Genomic DNA, 24,625 nt, shown 5'->3' with positions numbered 1-24,625 from the left:
TCCCCTAGTGTTTCAATGGAGACTTCCTTGAATGCCAGGAGCCAAAACCAATTTTTTTCTTTTTTTTAATAAAAATAAAAGAGGAAAAACAAGAAGAAAAAGGTAAACATTTCCTAGTGTTTGCCAACTGTTATCTAGGTCATTTGCAACTATTTTATGTCTTTACACTCTTGTGCTGGGCCTAGAAATCAACCACAGGTCAAAGCTTAGGGTATTGTCAGGTCTCAGAGCATGTGTCCTGTCATGAGCATTCATTTGACTTTGTAAATTCCTCAGTATACGTGGTCTTTTAAATGCCCTAATTTCCCTAGAAACTCTGTCCCCAGCTTTGTTCCCTAGGCCTTCAGTGCTTTATTGTTTGCCTCCACTATAATGGTTTCCCCCAGCTGACAGCTAACAATTTTTTTCTTCCTTCTGCTAACAATTTTTTAATTTTATTTATTTTTATTTTTTTTAATGTTTATTTTTGGCAGAGAGAGAGAGGTAGAACATGAGCGGGGAAGGGGCAGAGAGAGAGAGAGAGAGAGGGAGACACAGAATCCGAAGCAGGCTCCAGGCTCTGAGCTGTCAGCACAGAGCCCGACGCGGGGCTCGAACTCACAGACTGTGAGATCACGACCTGAGCCGAAGCCGGACGCTCAACCGACTGAGCCACGCAGGCGCCCTTCTGCTAACCATTTTTTTTTAAATAATTGTCTGTCTGTCTGTCTGTCTGTCTGTCTATCTATCATCTGTCTCTTTATTTAAAAGAGCGTGTCCTTTTTCACCCTGAGTGAATTCTGAGGCAAAAGTCAGCCGTCTTGCATCAGTCCTTCAAGCAGCCCCAGACAGTTCACACGAACACACTTCTGTGCAAGTAAGATCTGCGTTGCTTCCTCCAGAGCTGGGGATCAGTGTCCCACATTCAGAACACAGGCTGCTGTTCTGGAGACCACGACTCAGCCAGGTCGGGAGACGGAACGAGGAAAAGGAGAAGTGCTGTGAAGCTTTCCTGCTGTTCTAACGTTACCTGGTGTTGTTTCAGTCCTGTTTGCGATAAACCTTTGGTTATTTAAGAGTTCTAAAACATCCGATGCTGACAGTTTTTGCTTTTTTCCCGATACTTCCGTGAAGGCCTTAGAGCTACCTGCTCTTTTCTGCTGATCTCAGTCTTGAAAGGGAGATACCTTTTGAGTATGTCGAATTTGCGGTGCCTACGGGAATGCTCGATGTACATGTTCCACTAGATACAGGAGCTTGAAATTGGCTGTTAGGGAGGAGATCTGAGCTGTAAATAGAAATTGAGAGGCCTTTGCCTTACTGTGGAAAATATAAGGGGTAGATGAGATCAGGGATGATCCCAGGGAATTTCACCATAGAGGAGACTGCGCGGGAGGCAGAGAGCTAATGGTCAAAGTACAAGGAAAAGCAGGAAAGTGTGGTGGAGTGAAAACTAAGGAGATAGAGTTGCAAAGAGAGGAAAACAATGTCTACTGTGAAGATGAACTATCTCTAGTAAGGCGACACTGAAGTAAGATGTCCTTGTCATAGATTGTCAGTAGAATGGTGACATTTGAGTGAAAACAGGAGAGGAATTGGATGGTAATTAGAAGATGATGCAAGGTCACAGATTTATTTTCTTCTTTAAGTTGGCACAGGATTTGAATATATGAGGTCGGAGTGGTAGGAAGGTCTGTGGCGAGGATAGAGTAGAACAGGAATGAATAGGGGCGCTCGGGTGGCTCAGTCGGTTAAATGTCCAATTTCAGCTCAGGTCATGATCTCACAGTTCATGGGTTCGAGCCCCACGTCGGGTTCTGTGCTGACAGCTCAGAGTCTGGAGCCTGCTTGGGATTCTGTGTCTCCCTCTCTCTCTGCCCCTTCCACCCCCAATCCCCCGGTACTCTGTCTCTCTCTCTCTCTCTCTCTCTCTCTCTCTCTCAAAAAATAAATTAGAAAAACACTTAATTTTTAAAAAAATTTTTTTTTTCAACGTTTATTTATTTTTGGGACAGAGAGAGACAGAGCATGAACGGGGGAAGGGCAGAGAGAGAGGGAGACACAGAATCGGAAACAGGCTCCAGGCTCCGAGCCATCAGCCCAGAGCCTGACGCGGGGCTCGAACCCACGGACCGCGAGATCGTGACCTGGCTGAAGTCGGACGCTTAACCGACAGCGCCACCCAGGCGCCCCTAGAAAAACATTTTAAAAAAGAGTTGGAAAAAAAAGAGCAGGGATGAATAGAAGAGGAGGGTGTTAAGAAGAAAAACAAGAATAAAGAGCACAGACAGAACTGACTTTTCATTAGATGGTGGATATTATGTGTTTTAAGTCTGGAGATGATGTGAGATATGAATAATAATTTAGAGACATTTGTAAGTGGGAATTGGAAAGCTGAGGGAAATTGTATTGCACAGATTAACTTTTTTTTTTGTTTTTTTTTGTTTTTTTTTTTTTTTTTTTTTTTTTTTATGAAGTAGGAAAGATCGTCTTAGAGTAAAAGTTGGGCTGGAGAGACAGAGTTTGAGAGAAGGGATGAAGGCCTGGAATGGTTACTGAAGAGAATGAAAGTGTGAGCTGGCCAAGGGTAAGAAAAAGAATTGATTGTTATGTTGAGGGCTCAGCTGAGTTTGGAGGCTGGTACTGAAATGATACAAGCATGACCACTTATGATTTCTCTAGCAGGTTAATGTGAATTGTAACATTAGTATATGCTTGGGGCTTTCCTTGGCAGGTAGGAGAAACAGCTAGGAGAAGTCGATTATTGGGCTCTGTTGCGAGCATCGTTAGGATATTCCAGTATATAATCCATTGTGGATAGTGGTTAATAGACCAGAACAAAATGGAAGGATTTGAGGATTGGTTGACTCCATTAGATTAAAGATCATGTAAAGTGGGAGAAAGGCAATGAGGGGACTGGCAGTTTTAGTGGCTGTGATCATAGAATGAGACATTTGTATTTTCTTCAGAGGTTGAGAAGTTCCAGGTGATGAGTGATAAAGTCCAGGATGTGGCCTTGGGAGTTGGTGAGTCAAAGCAAAATGGTTCTTTCACAATGGCTAAAGGTTACTGATTTTAAGGAGGTCGGAGAACTGTAAGGCTAAGATGTTGGTTGAATTTCTTCTGTGCTCCCCGAAGCCAGCCTAATGGTATGACTTGGGATGGAGAGGAAGACTGAGCCTCGTGACAACCTTTTTAATGAATGTGGATGATTATTAATATTAGTTAATGAACAACAGTGGATGCAGCCATGCCAAGTTAATTTTTCTTAGATCATTAGTTGTTTCCTATGGAGATCAAACTATGGTCAGTTTATTTGGAAAAAGCAGATATTAAGTTAGGAAAACGAAACCCATATAAGCACTGTTCATACAATTAATTTATTCTGTAAACATTTACTGGATGCTTTTTCTGGACCTTGAAGTTGTTCATGGCCTAGGGAAGGAGACATACATCTAAATAGATAATTGATACAGTGTGCTAAGTGTTATAGTATATGAATAGTGGTCTCATGTGAGATACATCCCAGAATTTATTGAGATGGGGAAGAAAACTACTTAAATTTATCCATTTCATCGCATGTATTTTCTGTATTTGTGTGTGTGTGGTTATATGTTATTTTATTTATTTTCATTCTAGTATCTTTATAATTTTTAATGCAAAAGATTTCAGACAATATAAAATGTATATATAGCATGCAAACATCCATGTACATGGCATGTAGTTTATGAAATAAAATATTACAGATGCAATTGAAAGCTTCCTTCCTGTGTATCCTTTCCCTAATCCCATCCCTCCTTTCTTTTTCTCCTTCCTCCCACACTGAATTAGGTGTTTATCATTCATATGATTTTTTGTTGTTGCATGTTGTGAACCTTGAAAATTGTTTCATGCTGTTCTTTTTACAATTTGCTTTTTTCCCACTCAGCTTTGATTTTAAGATTTTGAACATTGAGGAGTACCTGGGTGGCTCAGTCAATTAAGCGTCTGACTCTTGATATCAGAGCTCAGGTCATGATCTCATGGTTGGTGGGGTTGAGCCCTGCATTAGAATCTGGGCTGACAGCGTGGAGCCTGCTTGGGATTCATTCTCTCTCTCTCTCTCTCTCTCTCTCTCTCTCTCTGTCTCTCTCTCTCTCTGTCTCTCTCTCTCTCTCTCTGTCTCTCTCTCCCCCTCTCTCTCCCTCCCTATCTCTGCCTCTCTCTCTCTCTCTCTCTCTGTCTCTCTGCCCCCTCCCTCTGCCCCTCCCCTGCTTGTGTGCATGTGCACACTCTCTCTCAAAAAAAAAGACATTAAGAAAAAAGAGTTTTCAACATTGATACACTTTAGCTCAAGTTCATTCATTTTTCCTGCTGTATAATTTTTCATTGTATGACTATTCTTTCTTAGTTTTGTTGATGATAAATGTTTAAATTGCTCTAATTTTTTACATAATAAAGTGCTGTTATAAATATTACTGTACACATCTTTTTTGAGCTCAGTTATCAATTGCTGCATAAGAAATCACCCCAAAACTTAGCAGTTTGCAACAGCAAATATTTGTTATCTCATAGTTTTTCTGGGTTAAGCATTTATGCACAGCTTAACTGGGTGCCTCAGAGTTAGAGTGTCTCACGATATTATAGTCAGGTGGCAATGGGCCCGCAGTCATCTCAAAGCTCACCTGGGGGAGGATTCGCCTCTCTGCTCAGTCATATGGCTGTTGGCAGCCTTAGGTCCTCACTGGCTGTTGGCCAGAGACATCAGTTCCTCCCTACATAGCATCTCCACAGGGCAGCTCACAATATGGCAGCTGGCTTCCTGCAGAGTGAATGAGCAAGTGATTGAGAGAGGGAACCCAAGGTGGAAGCCACAGTGTATTTGTAATCTAATCTTGGAATCTCATCACTTCTGCCATATTCTGCTCAGTAGGAGTAAGTCCAGTCTACACTCAAGGGGAGGAAATTACATAAGGGTGTGAATAGCAGGAGGTAGGATCATGGAGGCTTTCTTAGAGGCTGCCTACCATGTTGGGTCATAGGATACACATCGTCAGCTTTACTAAAAGTTGAGAAGGCTGTTCCCAAGGTGGCTATTCTAATATATGCTTTCCTGAAGAATAAGACAGACTTTACTAATGTTTAAAATAGGGATTGACATTGGTGGTTTGTGTGTTAGAGGATTGTTTTGTTACTTATGGTATTTAGTATTGGGAAAGACCAGTGGGAGTTCCAGGTGTGTTTTTGTGTATTGCCAGTTTGTATGCCTGGTTGAGAGTATGTGTATATTATGTTATCTAGATTTAAGTAAATTAATGCTCATGAAATGGACACGTTAGCTAAGAAACATCTGTAAAGAAAACCATGGATTAAAATAAGAATAATGCAAATGTATGTTAATTTTTACCTTAATTTTTTAAATGTTTTTATTTATTTTTGAAAGAGAAAGAAAGAGCAAGTGGGGGAGGGACAGAGAGAGAGAGAGAGAGAGAGAGAGACAGACAGACATAGAATCCAAAACAGGCTCCAGGCTCTGACCTGTCAGCACAGAGCCCGATGCTGGGCTCGAACTCATGAACCTTGAGATCATGACCTGATCCGAAGTTGGAAGCTCAACCGGCTGAGCCACCCAGGTGCCCCTACATTTTTTATTTAAAGAAATGAGTTCAGTAGTATATGGGTGCAAAACTAGAGGTTGAAATTCCCTCTCTTGCAAATGTATGTTAAAATGGTAGAACCATAATCGCTCAGCTGTGTATGAGGGAAAAATAATATAATCTATAATATTGGACCAGAAAGTCAGCAAAAACATTAGAAACACAGTGATCATTTTTTTTTTTTTAATTTTTTTTTTCAACGTTTATTTATTTTTGGGACAGAGACAGAGCATGAACGGGGGAGGGGCAGAGAGAGAGGGAGACACAGAATCGGAAACAGGCTCCAGGCTCTGAGCCATCAGCCCAGAGCCTGACGCGGGGCTCGAACTCCCAGACCGTGAGATCGTGACCTGGCTGAAGTCGGACGCTTAACCGACTGCGCCACCCAGGCACCCCGCATTTTTTTTTTTTAATGTTTATGTTTGAGAGACAGAGACAGAGTGTGGGGGAGTGGGGCGCACAGAGACAGAGGGAGACACAGACTCCGAAGCAGACTCCAAGCTCTGAGCTATCAGCACAAAGCCCGACATGGGGCTTGAACCCATGAGCTGTGAGATCATGACCTGAGCTGAAGTTGGCCGCCCACCCAACAGCCACCCAGGCGCCCCATGATCATTTCTTTATATATCTACATACATACATACATACATACATAATATATCTACATACGTATGTATGTATGTATGTTTATGTTTTATTAGCCCAGATTTAGCACATTTGTTTAATTAGTCTTGATTCTTTTATTTATTTTATTTTTTTATGCTCAAGTTAACATACCGTATAGTCTTGGCTTCAGGAGTAGAATCCAGTGATTCTTCACTTACATATAACACCCAGTGCTTATACAATATTCTTATATTTTATTTATTTTTTATTTTTTTTAAAGTTTATTTTGTGAGAGACAGATGGCATGGGTGGGGGAGAGGCAGGGAGAGAGGGAGACAGAATCCTAAGCAGGCTCCACACTGTCAGCACAGAACCCTATGTGGGGCTCAAACTCAGGAGACCACAAGATCATGAACCTGAGCCAAAACCAAGAGTTGGACACTTAACCAACTGAGCCACTCAGGTGCCCCTTATTTTTGTATTTTATATTGACCACTGTTGCGACACTGAACCTTACCCTAATTATATTTTTTTCCTAATTGTACAGTATTTGTTAAAATATTAGCTAATACTAATAGTACATGAACATTATACATGTAAACTAAATATATGTATACTGGGATACATGGTCGAATTTGTAAACTATTGTATTAGAATCCTAGAGGTATGAAAAGAATACTGCGGGAGTAAGGAAGAGGGAGCAACTGACAGTTTAAAGAAGTCAGGAAAGACTTCACAAAGGAGGTAGATTTTGAACTGGATCACAAAGGACAAATACGAGTCTAAATGGCAGAAAAAGGATGAAGAGGACGTTTTTGGCAGAAGAAACAGCATTTACACTGGAATAGATCCTTCAAAGTGTGGCTTTTTGAAGAAAAATGACTTCCCTGGGTGGTTAGAATGAGAACTGCAGGGGAGGTGAAGGAAGTGAGAATGGAGGGGTGAGAGGTGGTGGGGATGGCAGCGCCATATAGCTAGTGGAGATAGTGAAGTACGACGTTGACATTGACCTGCTGGAACTAAGGAGTTTTAATTCTCTGACTGAAAACTGGCTAGCTTGGCCCTATAGTACTGTTCTTCAGGTCAAGACTTCAAAGGCCAGTTTTCAGCTGTCAGTGATAAGCAGCAGTGGTTTCCCATTGAGAACTTCAAACTATTGTTTTTGTTTTTCATAAACGAAATAGAGAGTAGGTAAACTTTATTGTTATTAAACAGCTTTATTGAGATATAATTCACTTGATAAGCTGCACATGTTTAAAAACTATAATTTGATAAGTTCAGACATATGTATATACCAGTGACTCCATCACTCCAATCAAGGTAATGAAAACATGCATCACCTACAATGTTTTTTTGTGCCTTTTGGATGAATTTTTAAAGATTTAATACAATATATTAAAATCATTATATATAATATAAAACAACTTTTGTAGGGAGTTTAGTGAGTGGTCACATTTTAAATGCTTTCTATTATGAAGATTTAAAAACATACACACAAGTAGAGAGAATAGTATAATAGACTTCTATGTACCTATCACCCAGCTTCAATGTGATAAAAAGCATTTTGATATTATCATAATGCTAATACCTTTTACTTTTATTTTTTACTTTTATTTTGCTTTCTTACAAATGTAGTGCTTTCTTGAAAAAGCCTGATTATATGAATTCTTCATTTTACAAATGAGGAAATTAAAACCTGAAGACGCTGAGTTACTCAAAAATTGTTTTTAATTATGGAAATATGAGAGTTGATGGGTAAGAAAAAACTCCTGTGTTTGCTAGATCCTTGCTACGTGAAGCTTATTAGAATTGTAGATTGTATGCCCCACCCTAGAACTACTGAATCAGATATTATATTTAAAATTTTTTGGGGGGGGGCACCTGGATGGCTCAGTCAGTTAAGCGTCCAACTTTGGCTCAGGTCATGATCTCACGGTTCGTGAGTTCAAGCCCCACATCGGGCTCTGTGCTGACAGCTCAGAGCCTGGAGCCTGCTTCAGATTCTGTGTCTCCCTCTCTCTCTATCCCTCCTCTGTTCATGCTCTATCTCCTCCTCCCTCTCTTAAAAATAAATAAACATTAAAAAAAAATACAAAATAAAAAATTTTTTTTTAAGTTTACCTATTTATTTTGAGAGAGAGAGGGAAAGAACACACGTGCACACGCAGGGGAGGGGCGGGGGAGGGGGTGAGAGAATCCCAAGCAGGCTCCACGCTGTCATCACAGAGCCTGATGTGGGGCTTGATCCCACAGGCCATGAGATCATGACCTGAGAGCCAAAATCAATAGTTGGACCCAGGTGTCCCAGAAATTTTATTTTAATAAGATTTTCAGGTAGTCATACGCACATTGAAGTTTGAGAAACACAATAGTAGGGCAGATTGCCTCTTTGGGCAACAATGAAACTTTAGAATTAACTTTCTTGAGTCAATGTTGATGAAAGGGAAAAAAATTAGAATCCTGGCTTTAGTTACTGCTTAGTTTATGTTACTGAATGACATCCTATCTAGAACTACGAGAAATTAGTTTTTTATTTAGCTTTCTCTGTCGCCATTTTTAATTTATAACAATAACAACAAAAAAGATTTCTGAGGATAAGATAACAAGTATCCTAGACTATTATAATTACCTGTTTATGCCTTTTGCCAAGGTTGTGTTTGGTCTGTGAAGAGGAAGTAGAACCTCATGGATATTTTTTTTTACAGCCCCGTAAGTTGATAAAACAGAGCAGAGCCCAGAAGCCCTCTTAGCTTCCACTTCATTCCAAAGATAGCAAAGTTGGGCAACCAGAAGGCAGAATTAAACACTGTTCAATGTGTATACCCAGGGAGGACCTCATGTTGTGTTCAATCTAGCTGGCTAGGAAACCCTTCCATTAGCTTTTTCCTAATGTTTGCACTGAATGAGCCATTACATTTTGAAGGCAACACTGACTGAATTCAGTATTGATGCATTCACTTACCAACTTTTTTGCCTCTGGCAGAACAGTCTCTTTCTAATGGTAGTGTACAAACAGCAGTCACTGGCTTCATCCTCACTCTGAAGGAAGCCTTGTAATGTTGCTTCTATTGCTATATCCTTTATATGTATGGCCCCATTATAATTCTCTTCTTTGTGCCCACACTCCAGAAACATTTTCTAGATAATTGTTACTTGTTAGTGGAAACCCTTTTGGTATGGTCCCAGGTGAAAATCTTTGCAGGATTTAAATAATTATAATTCTCTTCTTTGTGCCCACACTCCAGAAACATTTTCTAGATAATTGTTACTTGTTAGTGGAAACCCTTTTGGTATGGTCCCAGGTGAAAATCTTTGCAGGATTTAAATATGTTCTGAGGTATATTGTGTTAGAGTAATATGTTAGTGTCTTCACACAAAGGAAATATTAATGTTGTTCTTTTGATTTGTAACGTTTTCATATATAGCACCTAGCCGTTGTATCTCCATACCTTTCCAGAGAATCGTTTGGCAGCTAAAAAAACACTCAGATTCAGAATTTAGTAAAAGCGGTCTTACCAGTCCCTTTACTGCTATTGTAGTTGTTCTGATGAAAGCGTATACTCTAGGTTAACCAGTGAAATAAATGCTTGCAGCTTTACTAAATCCTTGGGTCCGTAGAGCCTGGTTTGTACTCAGTCAGTCATATACAACACATAAACTGCAGTGATTCCAATGGTGCCTTATTGGATCTAAAGAAACCCATATATCTGATCCCATAGTATATAAATGGAGGGTTTTACCCAGTGAGATTATTCCACTGGCATTGACACTGTGAGACTATGGGCCATGAATAACAATACAATTTCCATTTTAATGCTAATGGAAAATCTAAAAATAAATTTTTAAAAATGTAAAATAAATCTTTAATATATAAAGTCTCAAAGCAATTTAAAAAATGATTTGTTGAAGTGCTGTCAATTTTAAGCATTGTATTTGAGCTTATGATACAAGGGATATAAAAACGTGGTTGTACATATAGTTAACGGTTGTTGAAAACTTACATCGTCACTATTTTGGACCTTTTTCAGTATGGTAGACAAGAGTCCTCTTGCATATTCTGGATTGTCTTTACTTAGTTTCAGCCTTGATTCATAAGCTGTAAAGTCTAGCTTGTGCTTTTGCAGTGTTCTTCATGTCTGTTTTCTTTTATTTGTCGTTAGACAGTTAGTAATACGTAATGAAAATATGGTTAGTGTGGAAATAACTCAAATTAAAATTAGATACTGGACTTGGCATGCATTCAGTTCACTGCCTAGGGTTAAAGTCAAGAGCCACACAGACAGTGCCTCTTCACCTTTCTCTCTTGGTATTTTAGCTTTACTGATGATTTGAAACCATGGCAGTTAATATGCCTTAGCCTTTGCTTTTACAGATGAGAAATGGATCTTATACTTATATCACCAGGTTTCAAAACTATTTACACTAAGTGGGATGGTTTACTACCTCAGGGGTAGTGCATTAAGCCTATTGCTCTTGAGAATCCATTTTCATCTCTTCCCACCAATTGATGGGACAGATATGACAAGCCTTTAAAGTTGAGTGGAAATTTTCTGTGGGGCGGGCTGTTGTATTAAATTGTTCCTTACCACCACCATGGATGTTGTAAAGACTTGTGAGTGGGTAGCCTTTGGCTAAGAAAAGAGATATATTGTCTGCAGTAGGGAGGCTGTAAGGGCTAATATATAGGGAATAGTTTCCTTCCTATCTGCTCACTGTTTCCTTCTCCTTCTTTAAATCAGAACTTGAGTCCATCCACTCCAAGGAGGTTTTCTTGATTATCCAACACTAGAAAGTGTTAGTCAAGTTCTTAATTGTGTGCAATACTATGAGAGGCCATGTTTGAAGTGAAACCACACTCACTAGACTTACAATTCCAAGTTTGCGCCAGTATATTCTTGTATTTATGTTTACCGTATTTAAAAACTTAAAATTTTTACCGTATTTAAAAACTTAAAACACACACGATTGTGTGTTTATGTTGACTATTGTTTACAGGGGACACGGATTACCTAATTCATATGGTAACCACCCCACAATAATTCTTAGTTGAAAACACCCCAGTAATTCTTAGTTGGCTACACACTGTTAACCTTATGCTAACGACCATTCATTTGCCTCTTTTTTCTGTTCATTTTCTTAATCAATAGAATTTTACCATAGTGACTAAGAAAAATGTTAGAAGACCTAAATACATAATGTCAAAAGAAAATATACATAAACTTTGAAGATAGCCACTACATTAAAAAGCCTCGATTCTATCTTAAGGACTTATTTGGAATAAAAAGTAGAGTTTTGAAATGTGGCAGAAGTTTCCAGTAACATATAAGTTACTGATCAGTGAATATTTTTTTAGTGAGGGCTCCTTTAACTTGCTGGAATTAGTTATATGTTCTAAATGACACAATAAAGACACAAGAATTGTTTCTGCCTCACCCTTTCTGTCTTAGTGAACTTAACTTTAGTTTTCAAAATGTCCTCCTCAATTAGAATTTTTTAACAGTTCATGGATTTGGTCTCTGAGTTACTTTATCTCTACTGAAGGTGAGTTATTTAATTCTTAGAAAGTCAGATCAACATATTTAACTGTGTTTGTACACATCAGGAATTCTTAAGGAGAATTTAATAAGCTTTCCTCTCCAGCTGTAGTTATGATCACAAACAAAACATTAACATAACAAAAGCGACAATCCCACCACCCCTTCAAATCAAGAAATACTCCTTCAGAATATGCATCCAGGCATGAAGTGACTCTTATTTATCACAGACTCTAAGAGAAATAGCAACTGATTTTGCTTTTGTTGCCCTACTGCGGATTCACAGAGTTCTTTGTGACTCTTCATAATGTATTTTTGGGGAACAAATTGCATTGTAGTCTAAATGCAAACATATGTTTCTGTATATTAAGCAAGTATTTTAATACATTATTATTACTTGAGCTAATAACAAATAGTCATCTGTCAGTGAACTAAAAAGGTACAAAGTTCACAGTAATTCTTAGATAGCTTAGTAATTACCCAGACAGCTTGTTGGAAAAGCTGTTTAAATCTGGGATTATGAAATACACTGATGGCTATTTTACTCCCATGGAGTTTCAAAAGATTGTTAGTACATTTGTCTATAATTATACACAAGTTCTCAGAGTCTTCATTAATGAAATTTATATTCTAAGTCAGCATTGATACCCCTTATAAATTTTATTGACTTCTTGCCAAACACATACTTTTCTGTCTTTTCCTCTTCTCATTCCCCTCTCCACATTTCTTTGGGGGGAAAAAAATCACAAAACAGTATGGTGATGATTAATACTTGATTTATTTTTCAACAAATATTTGCCAAATAAATTTCTTTGGGTTCTGGAAACTTCTTGAGGGAAGAGGGTATGAAAAGAAGGAAGAGAAAAGAAATTAACTCTACAAAACCAGAAACTTTAATATGTTTTTTTTTTCATTTTCTAATTATTGTTCCTTTATATCATGCCTTTATGTGTTCCTGCCAACACATATACATGAATTTACCACAGCAGCTGTGGTAGTTAATGGACTCTTAAAAGTCATGTTTGGATATAACTAAACAAATATGTATTCGTTCCCTTCTAATGAAATTACCCTTAACTGCCATCTTAAAAAGAAAGCCAGCTCCCGATTTGTTTAACTAGATTATTTTAAATAACATATACATATATATTGCTTTAGTATTAACTTTTTAAAAAGACTATTAGAACAGACTTTACTCTTCTAAGGTTTTATTTCCGTTCTTAAAAATACTTAATTCAGTATATTTACATTTAGCTTTTTCATTTCCTAAGGTTATTTGCCGTTGTTTGTCTGCTGTTTACTAATCCAAAAATTCCTGTACATTGCCATTCTGATACTAAATCATCATTCAGCCCCGACTTCAGTGTTTCTGTTATTTCTTTGTCTTTTCATTTTAAGGTGATACATTTTAGATCATGAGGCAAACTTAGATGACCAGAAGTGACATTAATTAAAGAAGCAAAAAAGTCTTTTCTGCTTTAGGGTTTGTCTATACTTACATATGAACACTGTTTCCCCTCTGTAATATTGTTTCACTACCTGCAATCTGTTTTCCTTACTGACTCATCCTGAAGCAGCGTTATAGTGTAGCCAACATTTTCTTTTCCTGGGCATGGATATAATTGGATGAAGACGTGTGTCGAGTAGAGTAGACTGAGTATTAGCAGATAATTCTCAGTTTTGAAAGGCATATGTAATCAAGTTTATAGAATGGGATAAAAATGTCATGAGCTAGAATTTAGTGGTAATTTTCTATATAACATCTTTGACCCATAGAACTGAGTTTTCACATCCTTTTAAATCAGACAGAACTGTGCTCATTAAATTTAATTCTGACTAAATTTTGTGGCTTTATTTTCTAGGATGTATCCATTCAGTATATTTTTTCTGATTCCTTCTTGGGAGGTAAAGCTTCACAAATCAAGTAACTCCATTGTTACAGTCATATTTATTATTATTGTCATTATTAGCTCCAATTATTGCTATGATACTAATAGCAATTATAGTATTAAATACTGCAAGATATTTGAGCTTAAAGCTGTAATAATAGACCACCAGATCTTCACAACATGGTATTTGGTTTCTGTTTTAACTGTGGACTCAGTGATGCTGGCTGATTGAGCTGTGCCACTTCAAAGAAACATCACAGAAATTTACACTGAAAAGATAAATAAGGGTGTGATGCCAGTAAGAGAGCTTAGACGTGTAGATCATGAGAAAAAAGCCAAACTAAGCTAGGAACAGATTCCTGCCTCAACTCCCTCGCAGAATGAAGCAGGGTAAAAATAGTTTTTCAGGAGAGTACTTTGGTGTGGTATACACATACATTCCACTAAGAAACTCTTGGGAAGTCTTACATTGTAATGTTGACCCAGAAAGCAGCTCTTTCATGTGTTAGTCTTATAATTCTAAATTCTATGTCTTGTGGTAAATTATTATGCCTTGTAAATTAGGATGCCAATAAAAAGTGGTTGTATTATATCTATTCAGCACTTCCTACATGGAAAACCCTAGAAATCAATGTATCCGTTCTTCCTAAACACAAATCTGTTAACTAGCACCATCCCAACACCTCAGTGAAACAAAGTGGTTGGGATGGCTACTGCTAATAGAAAAATGGTTCTCTCTTGGGGAAATTTTTTCCTGGTTTCACAGGGTGTTTACTAACAGTAATCATTTCAGCATGTAAATTGTATCCTTTCTTTCATTTAAAGGTTTTAGCAGGAACACTAATCTGAGCACTAGGAATTAATTTAGGCTTTCGTGGGATATTTGTTGAATTGAATTTACACAGCTCCTTCTATTTCCTTATGAGCTAGATAAAATGCAGTTTGTATATATTAATATTAGATTAATATGAACAATAAAATACCTTGAATGTGCCTTTGATTTTAAAGTACCTCTCTGTTTGCATCCTTCCAACATTTTTTCTGGGCTTCAGGCTGCTGAATTAGGCTGCTGTGTCTTCAGTCAGCAAAATTCCATTGCTGTATCTGTCTACGTGAGATACAACACTTTATTCTAGAGAGGAAGAGTTTTCAAGTTGTTCTCCTATTTCTCTTGCCAACAACTCTGCTTCCCTTTGTTTTATGTAGCTTTGGGAATGATTGAGTAAAAGGATTTCCTTTGAAAATTAGTATATGATTTCAGTGTTTTGATATATTTCTTACAATGATTTTCTCTACTATTAACAAAAGACCATAAAAATTATAAACTTGTAAGAAAATGTTCCTGATACAGGTTTTTTGCAGAAACCTCTCTCCTCAGAATAAAATTAGTGATGTATGTTATTGTGTGGTATGTTTTCTCACATTCTGTCTCTGTGTTTGAAACTGGTAAATTCTCCAGAATTTCCCCTCATAGCTTGCATGTGGTTTTTAAAATCATCTTTTCTTTACTCATACACCCTCAGGTTTTTGGATTTTTTGAAAATTTCTCTCTTCCCCCTTTCTATTTATTTATATATATGTACACACACACATACATAGGGACAGATATATGTGTAGTCAGAATATTTTTTTCTGAACTGTATGTGAGGAAGTTATTGACAGGATGCACTGTTAACACTAAAAACTTCAGTGCACATTTTGTAAAGACAAATATATTCTCTTTTATAACCATAATGTGGTTATCAAAATCAGGAAATTAACAATAATATTTTTATTTAATCTGTAGACCTTATTCAAATGTCATCAGTTTTCCCATTAATATCTTTTATAGCAAAAGGAACAAAAAAACACTATTGTCCAGGTTCCAAAGTAAGAACATGAATTACATTTCAGGTCTCAAGTCTCCTTTAATCTGGACAAATCCTAATCTTTGTTTTTCATGATATTGACATTTTTTTAAAGAATAGAGGCCATTTATTTTGGAAGATATTCTTTCAATTCAGTGTTTTTTGATGTTTCGTCATAAGTAGGTTATTGTACATTTTTGGCAGGAACATCACAAAAGTGGTGTTTTGTCCTCGGTGATTAGATCGAGACGCATGGTGTCTCTTTGTCACATTATTAGTGATAATAACTAAAAGTCATTATCCTCAGACTTTTATTTATTTTTTACAAGCTTATTGAAGTATAATTGACATAAAATAAACTGTACACAGTTACCTCCAGTTTTTAATTTAACTGGTGAGTAAAGTTAATGACCTTAGAGGGTAGTCTTACAAATTCTCTTTGAATTATAGGAACTTTAAGAAATGTCAGGGCCATGTGATGGCCTGGTTTGGCAACAAAGTCAAGGTAGGTTGTACATGCTATATAAGAGGATGAATGACATGTAAAAGAACAGACTGACTTTGGAGTCTTTATCTAGTCTGAGTATTGGGCATCTTTGTTGTGGCCATGGCCTTTAAAATGTAGCTTCCTCATCTCCTGCTGTATTTGCTACTGTGAGTTATATTAGTAGTTCACTCTCAGATCAGTCTTAGGGATAAAAAAATCCTTGAATTGGTTATAGACTATATATCGGCAATCAATTTATAAATTAAGTTATAAGTTTTAAATACAGACTTCATTCAATATGAATTAAGATTCCTTGGTCTGTATATTTCTTGTGATAGTTCCTAAAAATTAGAATTTCAGAACAGGAAGAGACCTTAACCATCGCAATGCAGAACTTTCCAGGCAGTATGGCATAATGAACCTTTAGTCTCTGAGCAGCTGGGTTGGCCCTGGGATACCTGGAGCACTTGTGCTCGTTGCTGTGTCTGCAAGCAGTCTTTTTTATCCTAGTGTGCTGTATAAATACTGCCCTTTTCTATGGACACCATGACACAAAGGGATAAGGAGGTACTGACTTTTTTTTGTCCAACAACTCATTTAATCTGTAAATCTCTTCTGCTCTATCTCTGCTAAATGATCGTTGATCCTAGCTATTTATTCAGTGAATACTTTATACGGAATTGTGTGCCAGGCACTGTGCTATATGTGATGAATATAGCAATAAATAAAACAGATAAGCTGCTGTCTACTGAGCTTTTACATTCTGTTAGACAAATCCAAGTAAATGAATAAATAAACAAGGTAGTTTAAGATTGAAGAAGGCACCATGGATGAAATGAACAGAGGGATGAAAGAGATATTAGAGAAGCTTAGGTGGATTGTGTAAAGAAGATACTTTTGAAGAAGGTTCATTTGACTGAGACTGGTAGGGTTAGAATGAACAGGCTTCAAAAGACAAGAGTATACTACGAAGAGGCCTGAGTGTAGGAAAGGACTCACTGTATTTGAGGCTCAGAATGGGTGCAGGGGTGGCTAGAGTAGATGTGTGAAAGGGAGAATGGTATAAGATAAGGTTGGGGAGATGAGCTAGAGCCAGATCACAGAGGGGCTTCGGGCCCTAGTGAGGATTTGGGATTTTATTCTAAAGAGCAATGGGAAGCCTGTGAAGGTTTTGAAGGCATAACCTTTGTTAACGTTCTTAATTCCTCTAAACCCAAGTTCCTAATCTAAAAGACTTACTTGTGTGTTGCCTCTTTCATAAGGCTGTTGTGAGGCCTGTATGAGTGAACTCATGCAAGCATCAGTGCCTAGTTAGCCCTTAAAACATACTCTATTAGAAATATGTTTTCTCTTTTAGGATAGTGACAGTTCATCAGACTACTCTCATTATGACATAGTCTTCAAAACTGTAGTTCTGTGCTTACCAGTCAAGTGTTTGATTATTAATTTGATTTCCCAAGTACCTTGACACTAGGAGTTGAATGAAGTTCTCTGAGTAGGATATGTAAGTAAGAGACATCTCTTTTTTTTAATAAATCAATACGTTTCTATTCTGGTTTATATAACAGTGGTTTATGAATTGAGTATTAAGTCTCATCTCTGGAAATATGGAATACAGTCCACTTACAGATCAGGCGTAGATAAAATTTAAATAGCAAGTCTGTTTTCTGGACGTTGAAGACAAAGTAAGAGATTCTGGATGGTGGTAAATCACTAAATACAAACAGTATTTACTTTGAAACCTTTTGTTTTTAGTCTACAATTTCAACATTTTTCTAGTGGAAAAATATGATACGTGGTATGAATAATGTGGGACTGACAGTATCCATAAAATTGTTGCTTAACAGATTCCTAAGGAGCACCCTTAATTTTCTTTCTATAACTTTGGAGCATTTTTGTTATTCACACAAGTTAAAGTCACCTCAAACACTGACTTAGGCAATCCTGAACCGTTGGTCCTAAGGGAAATACAGAATTAGGTTCTTGCAAGTCTCTGATCTTCACAGTTTTAAATAAGTCAGCGCAGAACCTTGTTTTATATGTATTTCTGTTTAAAAAGACCCTGATTAAATTGATACTGTTGATTCATTAACATTGAAGTCACGGCCAAGAGCATGAAGCTGTAGCTCACACCTGAATGAAACTTTTCTAACATAGTAGGTGTTTTCTCTGTGAGGCACAATCCGTTCTTCTTGTATTTAGGAACACTAGACAGCACTTCAACACTGTGCTTGGGGGCCATTTTAAATAGCAAAATCCCCAAGAAAAAGCACAAAAATGTGAAAACCATGACACTAAATAGACTAAAAAGGAATACTTGTTTACAGCGTGAAAGCAAATAAGAAAGAGGAGCGTTGTCCTGTTCAACCTCAGCTCGAAACATGCACATCTGGTAACTCAAAATTTTCTCTACTCTGAGCAAGTACATATCTATCAATGACCACGAAAGCACCTAAGTAGTGATTTTGGGTTTACAAATAAGTTTTAGTGAGCAGGTAAATTCACAAATGCAGATTGACTGTAATTGTTTAATTTAGGGAGGCAGTTTTTTTTAAATGTACTTTTAGAGGGGAGATGTGATATAGATTAACATTTTTTAATGTTTTATTTATTTTTAAGAGTGAGAGAGGCAGAGTGTGAGCAGGGGAGGGGCAGAGAGAGAGGGAGCCAGAATCTGAAGTAGGCTCCAGGCTCTGAGCTGTCAGCGCAGAGCCCGATGCGGGACCCAAACTCACGGAACGTGAGATCATGACGTGAGCCAAAGTCGGATGCTTAACCTACTTAGCCACCCAGGCGCCCCTGATTAGTTTTTCTTATACTACTTTCTGTCTTGATAATGATTTTTATATTTTGGCTAAATCATTCTATGGTTCTAGCTATTTTCTTTGTAATCATTTAGTTCTCTTTGTGACTCTATTGCAACTTTACTTCTGAGGATAGCCTAGGTTCTTCATATTCCTAAACACAATTACCATCTTAATAACAAATGAACAAGGGCAAATAAACTTTAAAACTTAGAAGACAAAGTAGAATACCTGTAACCTCAGAGTATGGAAAGATCTCTTAGGACACAATAATTACAATTTGAAAATGAAACTATTGATAAGTTATTATCTGTAAGTTATATTCAGTTACATTAAAATGGAGAATTTTGGTCCTCAATATAAACCATGAAGAAAATGAAAGTATAAGCCACAGAGTGGGAGAAGATACTGTAGTGTAAATCACTGATAAATGATTAACATTAGGATATATAAAGAATTGCTACATATTATTAAGAAAAAACCTAGTAGAAAAATGGACAAAAAAACTTGGTAGCTCACAAAAGAGGAACCATAAGGAATACAATCAGTTCTGCTATAATGCTTGTTTTGAAAATGTGAAAGTGTTCCCAATGTGATTGATAGATTAGGGGATAATTTGGGCATAATGCAGATTTTGCATTTGCTTATGTATGAATTCATTCTTGAGAAGCACTGGGTGAATGCAAAAAAACTGCACCCGTCTGAGATGAGCCACTTAAGAATATGCAAAATACACACCCCTCAAACATCTTTCAGCCACCTGCATTCAGTGAGTGTGGTATGAGCCACCCCCACCCATCGACATCTAGTCTTGGAATTTTCTGTCTGATTTCAGATAACTCCTTCCACCACTTTATAGTAGCTTTATAGTCCTTTGCAACATCTACCTCTTTAAGCAAACTCCAGGTCTGTTTCAAAGTGATATGCTCTGTTCATTGCATTACGTATGTATTTCTTAATCGTTTAACATGTATAAAACTCGACTATCTTTATTAGAGTCCTACTTTTTTATTAATGGGTATCACTGACCCCTTTATTCCCATAAGCTCTGTGGTTTTAATAGCCTTTTTTTTTGTTTTTTTTTAACTCTTTTTTTGTATAGCTCAGTGATTTTAGTGACAACGTATGTTGTATGTAGCAGAACTGACTGCACATACAGTGTGATACTTTTATATAAAGTTCAAAGACATGTAAAACTAAACTTGTATATGAATGTGGATAAAACTCTAAAGGGGATGAAAGGAGGGGTCACGGATGGGATAGGGGAGGGGTGCACAAATTTCTTTCAAAGATTATGTTAGATTGTTTCTTCAACTGGATAGTAGGTACAGTGGGTGATGGTTGCTTATTATTTTTATACCATACATATATTTCATTGAGACATAATTCACATGCCATGCAATTCACACATTTAAAGTGTCCATTTCATTGGTTTCCAGTATATCCTCAGAGTTGTGCAACCATCACCACGATTTTAGAGCACCTTTATTACCCCAAAAAGAAACCATATACTTGTTAGCAGTGACTCACCATTTTCCCCCGTGACCCCAGCCCTAGGCAGCCACTGATGTCCTTTCCATCTCTTTGAATTTGCTTATTGTACACATTGCACATAAACAGAATCATACAATATGGGGTCTTTTGTGACTGGCTTCTTTTCATTTATCAAAATTTTAAAGGTTCATTCATGTTGTCACGTGTATCAGTGCTTTCTTTCTTTCTATGGCTGAATAGTATTCCATTATATCAATATAGCATATTTCATTTACCTACTCATCAGTTGAAAGACCTTTATGTTGTTTCTTCTTTTTGGTTGTTATAATCCGCTATGAATATTTTCGTACAAAATTTCATATGGACGTAATGTTTCTATTTCTCTTGAGTACATACCCACGATTGGAACTGATGGGTCATAGGGTAACTCTTTGTTTAATCTTTTGAGGAACTGCCAGACTGTTTTGCAGAGTTCCTGCACCATTCACAATCCCACTAACGGTATACCATATGTATACTTTATATGTTTTTTAGTATATATACACTCCATACATTTTAATGCTTTTCAAAAAACACAGTAGGGACAGTTGAAGTGGATTACTATCTCTTTTTTTTTTTTAAGTTTATTTCTTTATTTTGAGAGCAAGAAGGAGAGTGCGAGCAAGGGAGGGGCAGAGAGGGAGAGAGAGAATCTCAAGCAGGCTCTGCATGGTCAGGACAGAGCCCAATGCAGGACTCAAACCCACGAACAATGCAGTCTTGACCTGAGCTGAAGTTGGGTGCTTAACCAACTGAGCCACCCAGGTGCCCCTATCTTTTTGTCTTTGAGCACAGTATAGATGTTGGGGTGAGAGACTCTCCAAAGATAGGGATTCTGTCAGATGGTAAGGTTTAGTTCAACGTTTGGAGTTCTGATCACTGGATCTTTGTAGAGCCCTGGGTTAATTCGTGGAGTAAGAAAACTTTGTCTTCAGCAGACTTCCCATAATTTCTTCTGAATCTCTCCTCATTTATTCTCTTTTCTTCTAGGTGCTTCCTGAGTTTGTGCCATCCTTCTGAAGGCCTAGTTGTACAGGTTCCCAAATGACCCTTCCCTTCTCTTTGCTTTTATAAAACTTTTCATTTTCTCAGTGTTTGTCTCTCAGAGGAAGTATCCTATACTAACTTACTATTGACTGATGTTAGGTTAATGTTTTACAATTGTCAAAGGATTTCCATTTTAAAAGATAATTTTGTTCAACTCATGCTCTGTCTCTGTCTCTCAAAAATGAATAAATATTTTAAAAATTAAAAAAAGAGAAAATAATTTTGTTCAAAAGAATATATTTTATGATGTAATGGTGAGCTTCCAAGGCAGGAATGAGTAGATGCATGTGTTCTGTGTGTGTGTGTGTGTGTGTGTGTGTGTGTGTGTGTGTGTATGGGGATGAATAACTATAGTACCCAGTAAACCATGCATGCGATTCTCTGTTTCTGGTGAGATCTTTTTATACAGCTTCATTCTGACCAGGCCTGACTCTACCTCTAAGTGCCTTCTTGTGTTAAGAAGTGCCTTCTTGTGTAGGCCTCTTTGGCTGTTTTTCACTGATCTCAGACTATAGTGGACTTTCGGATATTTCTATATATGTAGTTACTCAGCATCTTTTGAATATCTGTCTTCTATTGGGGGAAATGCTGCTTTTAGTTCTGTGTCCCCAAGCCAGAAGACAATTTCCTTATCTTTTTTGAAGCTGGGGCTCAGGCATATGATCCAGACTCAGCCAATCAGGTGCAGTCATTTGAATTTGGAAGAGAAAAGTGTGAAGAAGATGGTACAGTTTGGAATCTGTTCCTAATGAAGGTGGCAGAGCTGGCATAGAGATTGGCTTTTCATGGGTGGCAAATGGTGGGGCCCTTAGTCACTGTGCCTTCGGCTCCCAAGATGTGAGGTGTGGCTTCAGTGCCCAGTGGCAGTCTTGCATGAGGATTTGGGTATTGTTGCAGGTTACATAGGGATCAGGCCTTCTGGTAAATTCAGAAAGCTCTGTAATATTTTTCAGAAATCTCTCTTCTGCTTACACTAGCTAGAATTGTCTCTATCTCTTTCTTGAATCCTTAGACTCTTTCTTAACTGATGTTTAAATCTTTATTTGGGTGATAAACATGAGGTCCAGATCTTAATTAGTTCACTAGAGAAGGAAGGTTTGCCTAGTAGCTTTTCAATTGGCCTTTAAGAAAATATATGTATCTTATGAACTATTGAAAGCATACAGAAAGTTACTGGATAATAAAATAAACAACCATGTACGCACATCCAGCTTCATCAAATGTATACATTTAGTTACATTACCTTTAGATTTTTTAAAGGAGTAAAACATTACAAATATAGTCTACTTACTTGACTCTTAATTGACTACATATGCTTTGTTCTTTTCCATCTACAAACTTGTTTCACATTCTATTTCTATTATGTTAATGGGTGTCAGCATGCATTTTTGTCTTACCAAAATCCAGTGTTATTTAGTTTCTTACCCTTCTGATCAATACAAGGACTCAAAGTTTTTCAGTCATCTCTCCTGCCCATCTAACATACATATATGTAGGTTGCAAATAACGAAAACCCCAAGTACTGTCATTTAAGCAAAACAAGATTTCTCTGTTATATAACAAGAAGCTCAAACTAATACAATTTGGTCAGCAACTCATTAGTATTGGGACCACTGTCTCTGCAATTTTCATGGCCAGTGAGAGCCCTTTAGGCTGTCTTCTGTGTCATTTTGACATACGTTCATTATTTCTTGAGCCATTCTGGTCCATTAAGATATTCCAAGCTCACCTTGTATTTTCATTGCCCCAGCCCTGGAATCAGCCATATTCTCTAAGTATCCCTGTTTCCTTTTAGTGGAGAATGGCATTTAGAAACCAAGATTTACATATAAGGTGAGTTCATTGCTACTGGGTGTTGCTGCTTCTGGATCTCCTCAGTGAAAAAGATCTAGAGAACACACACACACACACACACACACACACACACACACACACACACAATCAGAACAAATTTGAATCAATATCTGTCTGGAAAACCATGACTCCCATTTCAACACCACAAAGTTCATTATAATTTTCTCCTGTTTCATGTTTGTAACTCCCTTTTTTGACAGGGTGAAACCTGGTTTCTATAAACTGAATATGTTTAATTATTAGATCAGTCCTCTCTGATTATAGCTAACCTCCTATCACCACTTGCCTCTCCTTCCCTCACCATCTTCTTACCTTCTTAGGCTCCAGTACTCTAGGATGGTTCAATCCTTCCCCTAGCTCCACCCCAACCAGTGAATATTCTCTTCTCCCTGTGTGAACTTCCCAGAGCCCACAGTAGGCCATCATTGGTAACTATGCAGATTTTCTCCAAAACCCCCTTGGGGAACTGCCAACCCTGCTTGGGTGTGCTTCCTTCTCCACCTCCATTGACACACCTGCCTTGCTTAGCCCTACTTGAACCTTTGGACTGAATTACATAAATCCTTCCTTCCATTCTTCCTTTCTCTTGTTTTACAGACACAGGTCTTCCTATCCTTAAGGATATCATGGTATTTTAGATTTTTTTTTCATTTTTTTTGCCTACCACCTGCATTGTCTCTTTTCTTCTGAATTATATATATTTTTCCTGTTTGTTTTATTTTAGCTTTTATGTTAGAGACATCCCTCAAATGTCTGGTGATCCTTACCTGCTTATTCATTTAGTCCTATGGCTTTAAATGTTAATAATTCTGATGGTTCCCAAAATTATATTGCCACTTTGATCCTTTCCCCTGAATTTTGGGCTCAGCAAGTTTCCTGCTCGGTATCTCCATTTGGATATCTAATAAGCATCCAAAATCAGCATATTCAAAATGGGATTCTTGATTTTCTTTGTAAACGTTCTCTTCCTCATTTTAGTAAAGGCCAACATCACTCATCTAGTAGCTCAGGCCAGAGGAGCTCTGGGGTCACCTATGATTTTTCCTTTTTCTCCTGCAGCCAGTATTCACTCCGTCAGCAAAATCACTTGTGGTTGTTTTTTTTTTTTAATTTTTTAATTTTTTTAGGTTTATTTATTTTTGAGGGAGAAAGCGAGCAGAAACAGAGGAAGGACACACACACAGAGAGAGAGAGAGAGAAAGAGAGAGAATCCCAAGCAGACTCTGCACCATCAGCACAGAGCCCAATGCGGGGCTCGAACTCACAAACCACAAGATCATCACCTGCTTCGGATACTCAACCAACTGAGCCACCCAGGTGTTCCTTTTTTTTTTTTTTTTTTTTTAAATAATCAGAATCTGAGAGGACAAGAAGCAAAGAGTGCACACTAGCAATGTGCACAACTAGTA

At 37.5% G+C, this 24,625-nt stretch overlaps 1 protein-coding gene across 4 annotated transcripts in view; it reads left to right on the top strand.

The window, feature by feature from the left end:
• PBX3 (PBX homeobox 3) overlaps window positions 1-24,625 on the top strand; it is a 219,018-nt gene that overhangs the window by 35,103 nt on the left and 159,290 nt on the right. Inside the window, exon 1 of one of the 4 annotated variants that reach the window (XM_053204615.1) lies at window positions 11,830-15,996. The exons of the other annotated variants lie outside the window; for them this stretch is intronic. Within the exon in view, the coding sequence (XP_053060590.1) occupies window positions 15,954-15,996 (43 nt within the window). The 5' untranslated portion in view covers window positions 11,830-15,953. Of the gene's footprint in view, window positions 1-11,829; window positions 15,997-24,625 lie in introns of those variants that run through there. 4 annotated transcript variants of the gene reach the window in all.

Source organism: Acinonyx jubatus, chromosome D4 (assembly GCF_027475565.1).
Source record: "Acinonyx jubatus isolate Ajub_Pintada_27869175 chromosome D4, VMU_Ajub_asm_v1.0, whole genome shotgun sequence".
NCBI classification, from domain to species: domain Eukaryota; kingdom Metazoa; phylum Chordata; class Mammalia; order Carnivora; family Felidae; genus Acinonyx; species Acinonyx jubatus.
This window is presented reverse-complemented; position numbering and strand designations above follow the sequence as displayed.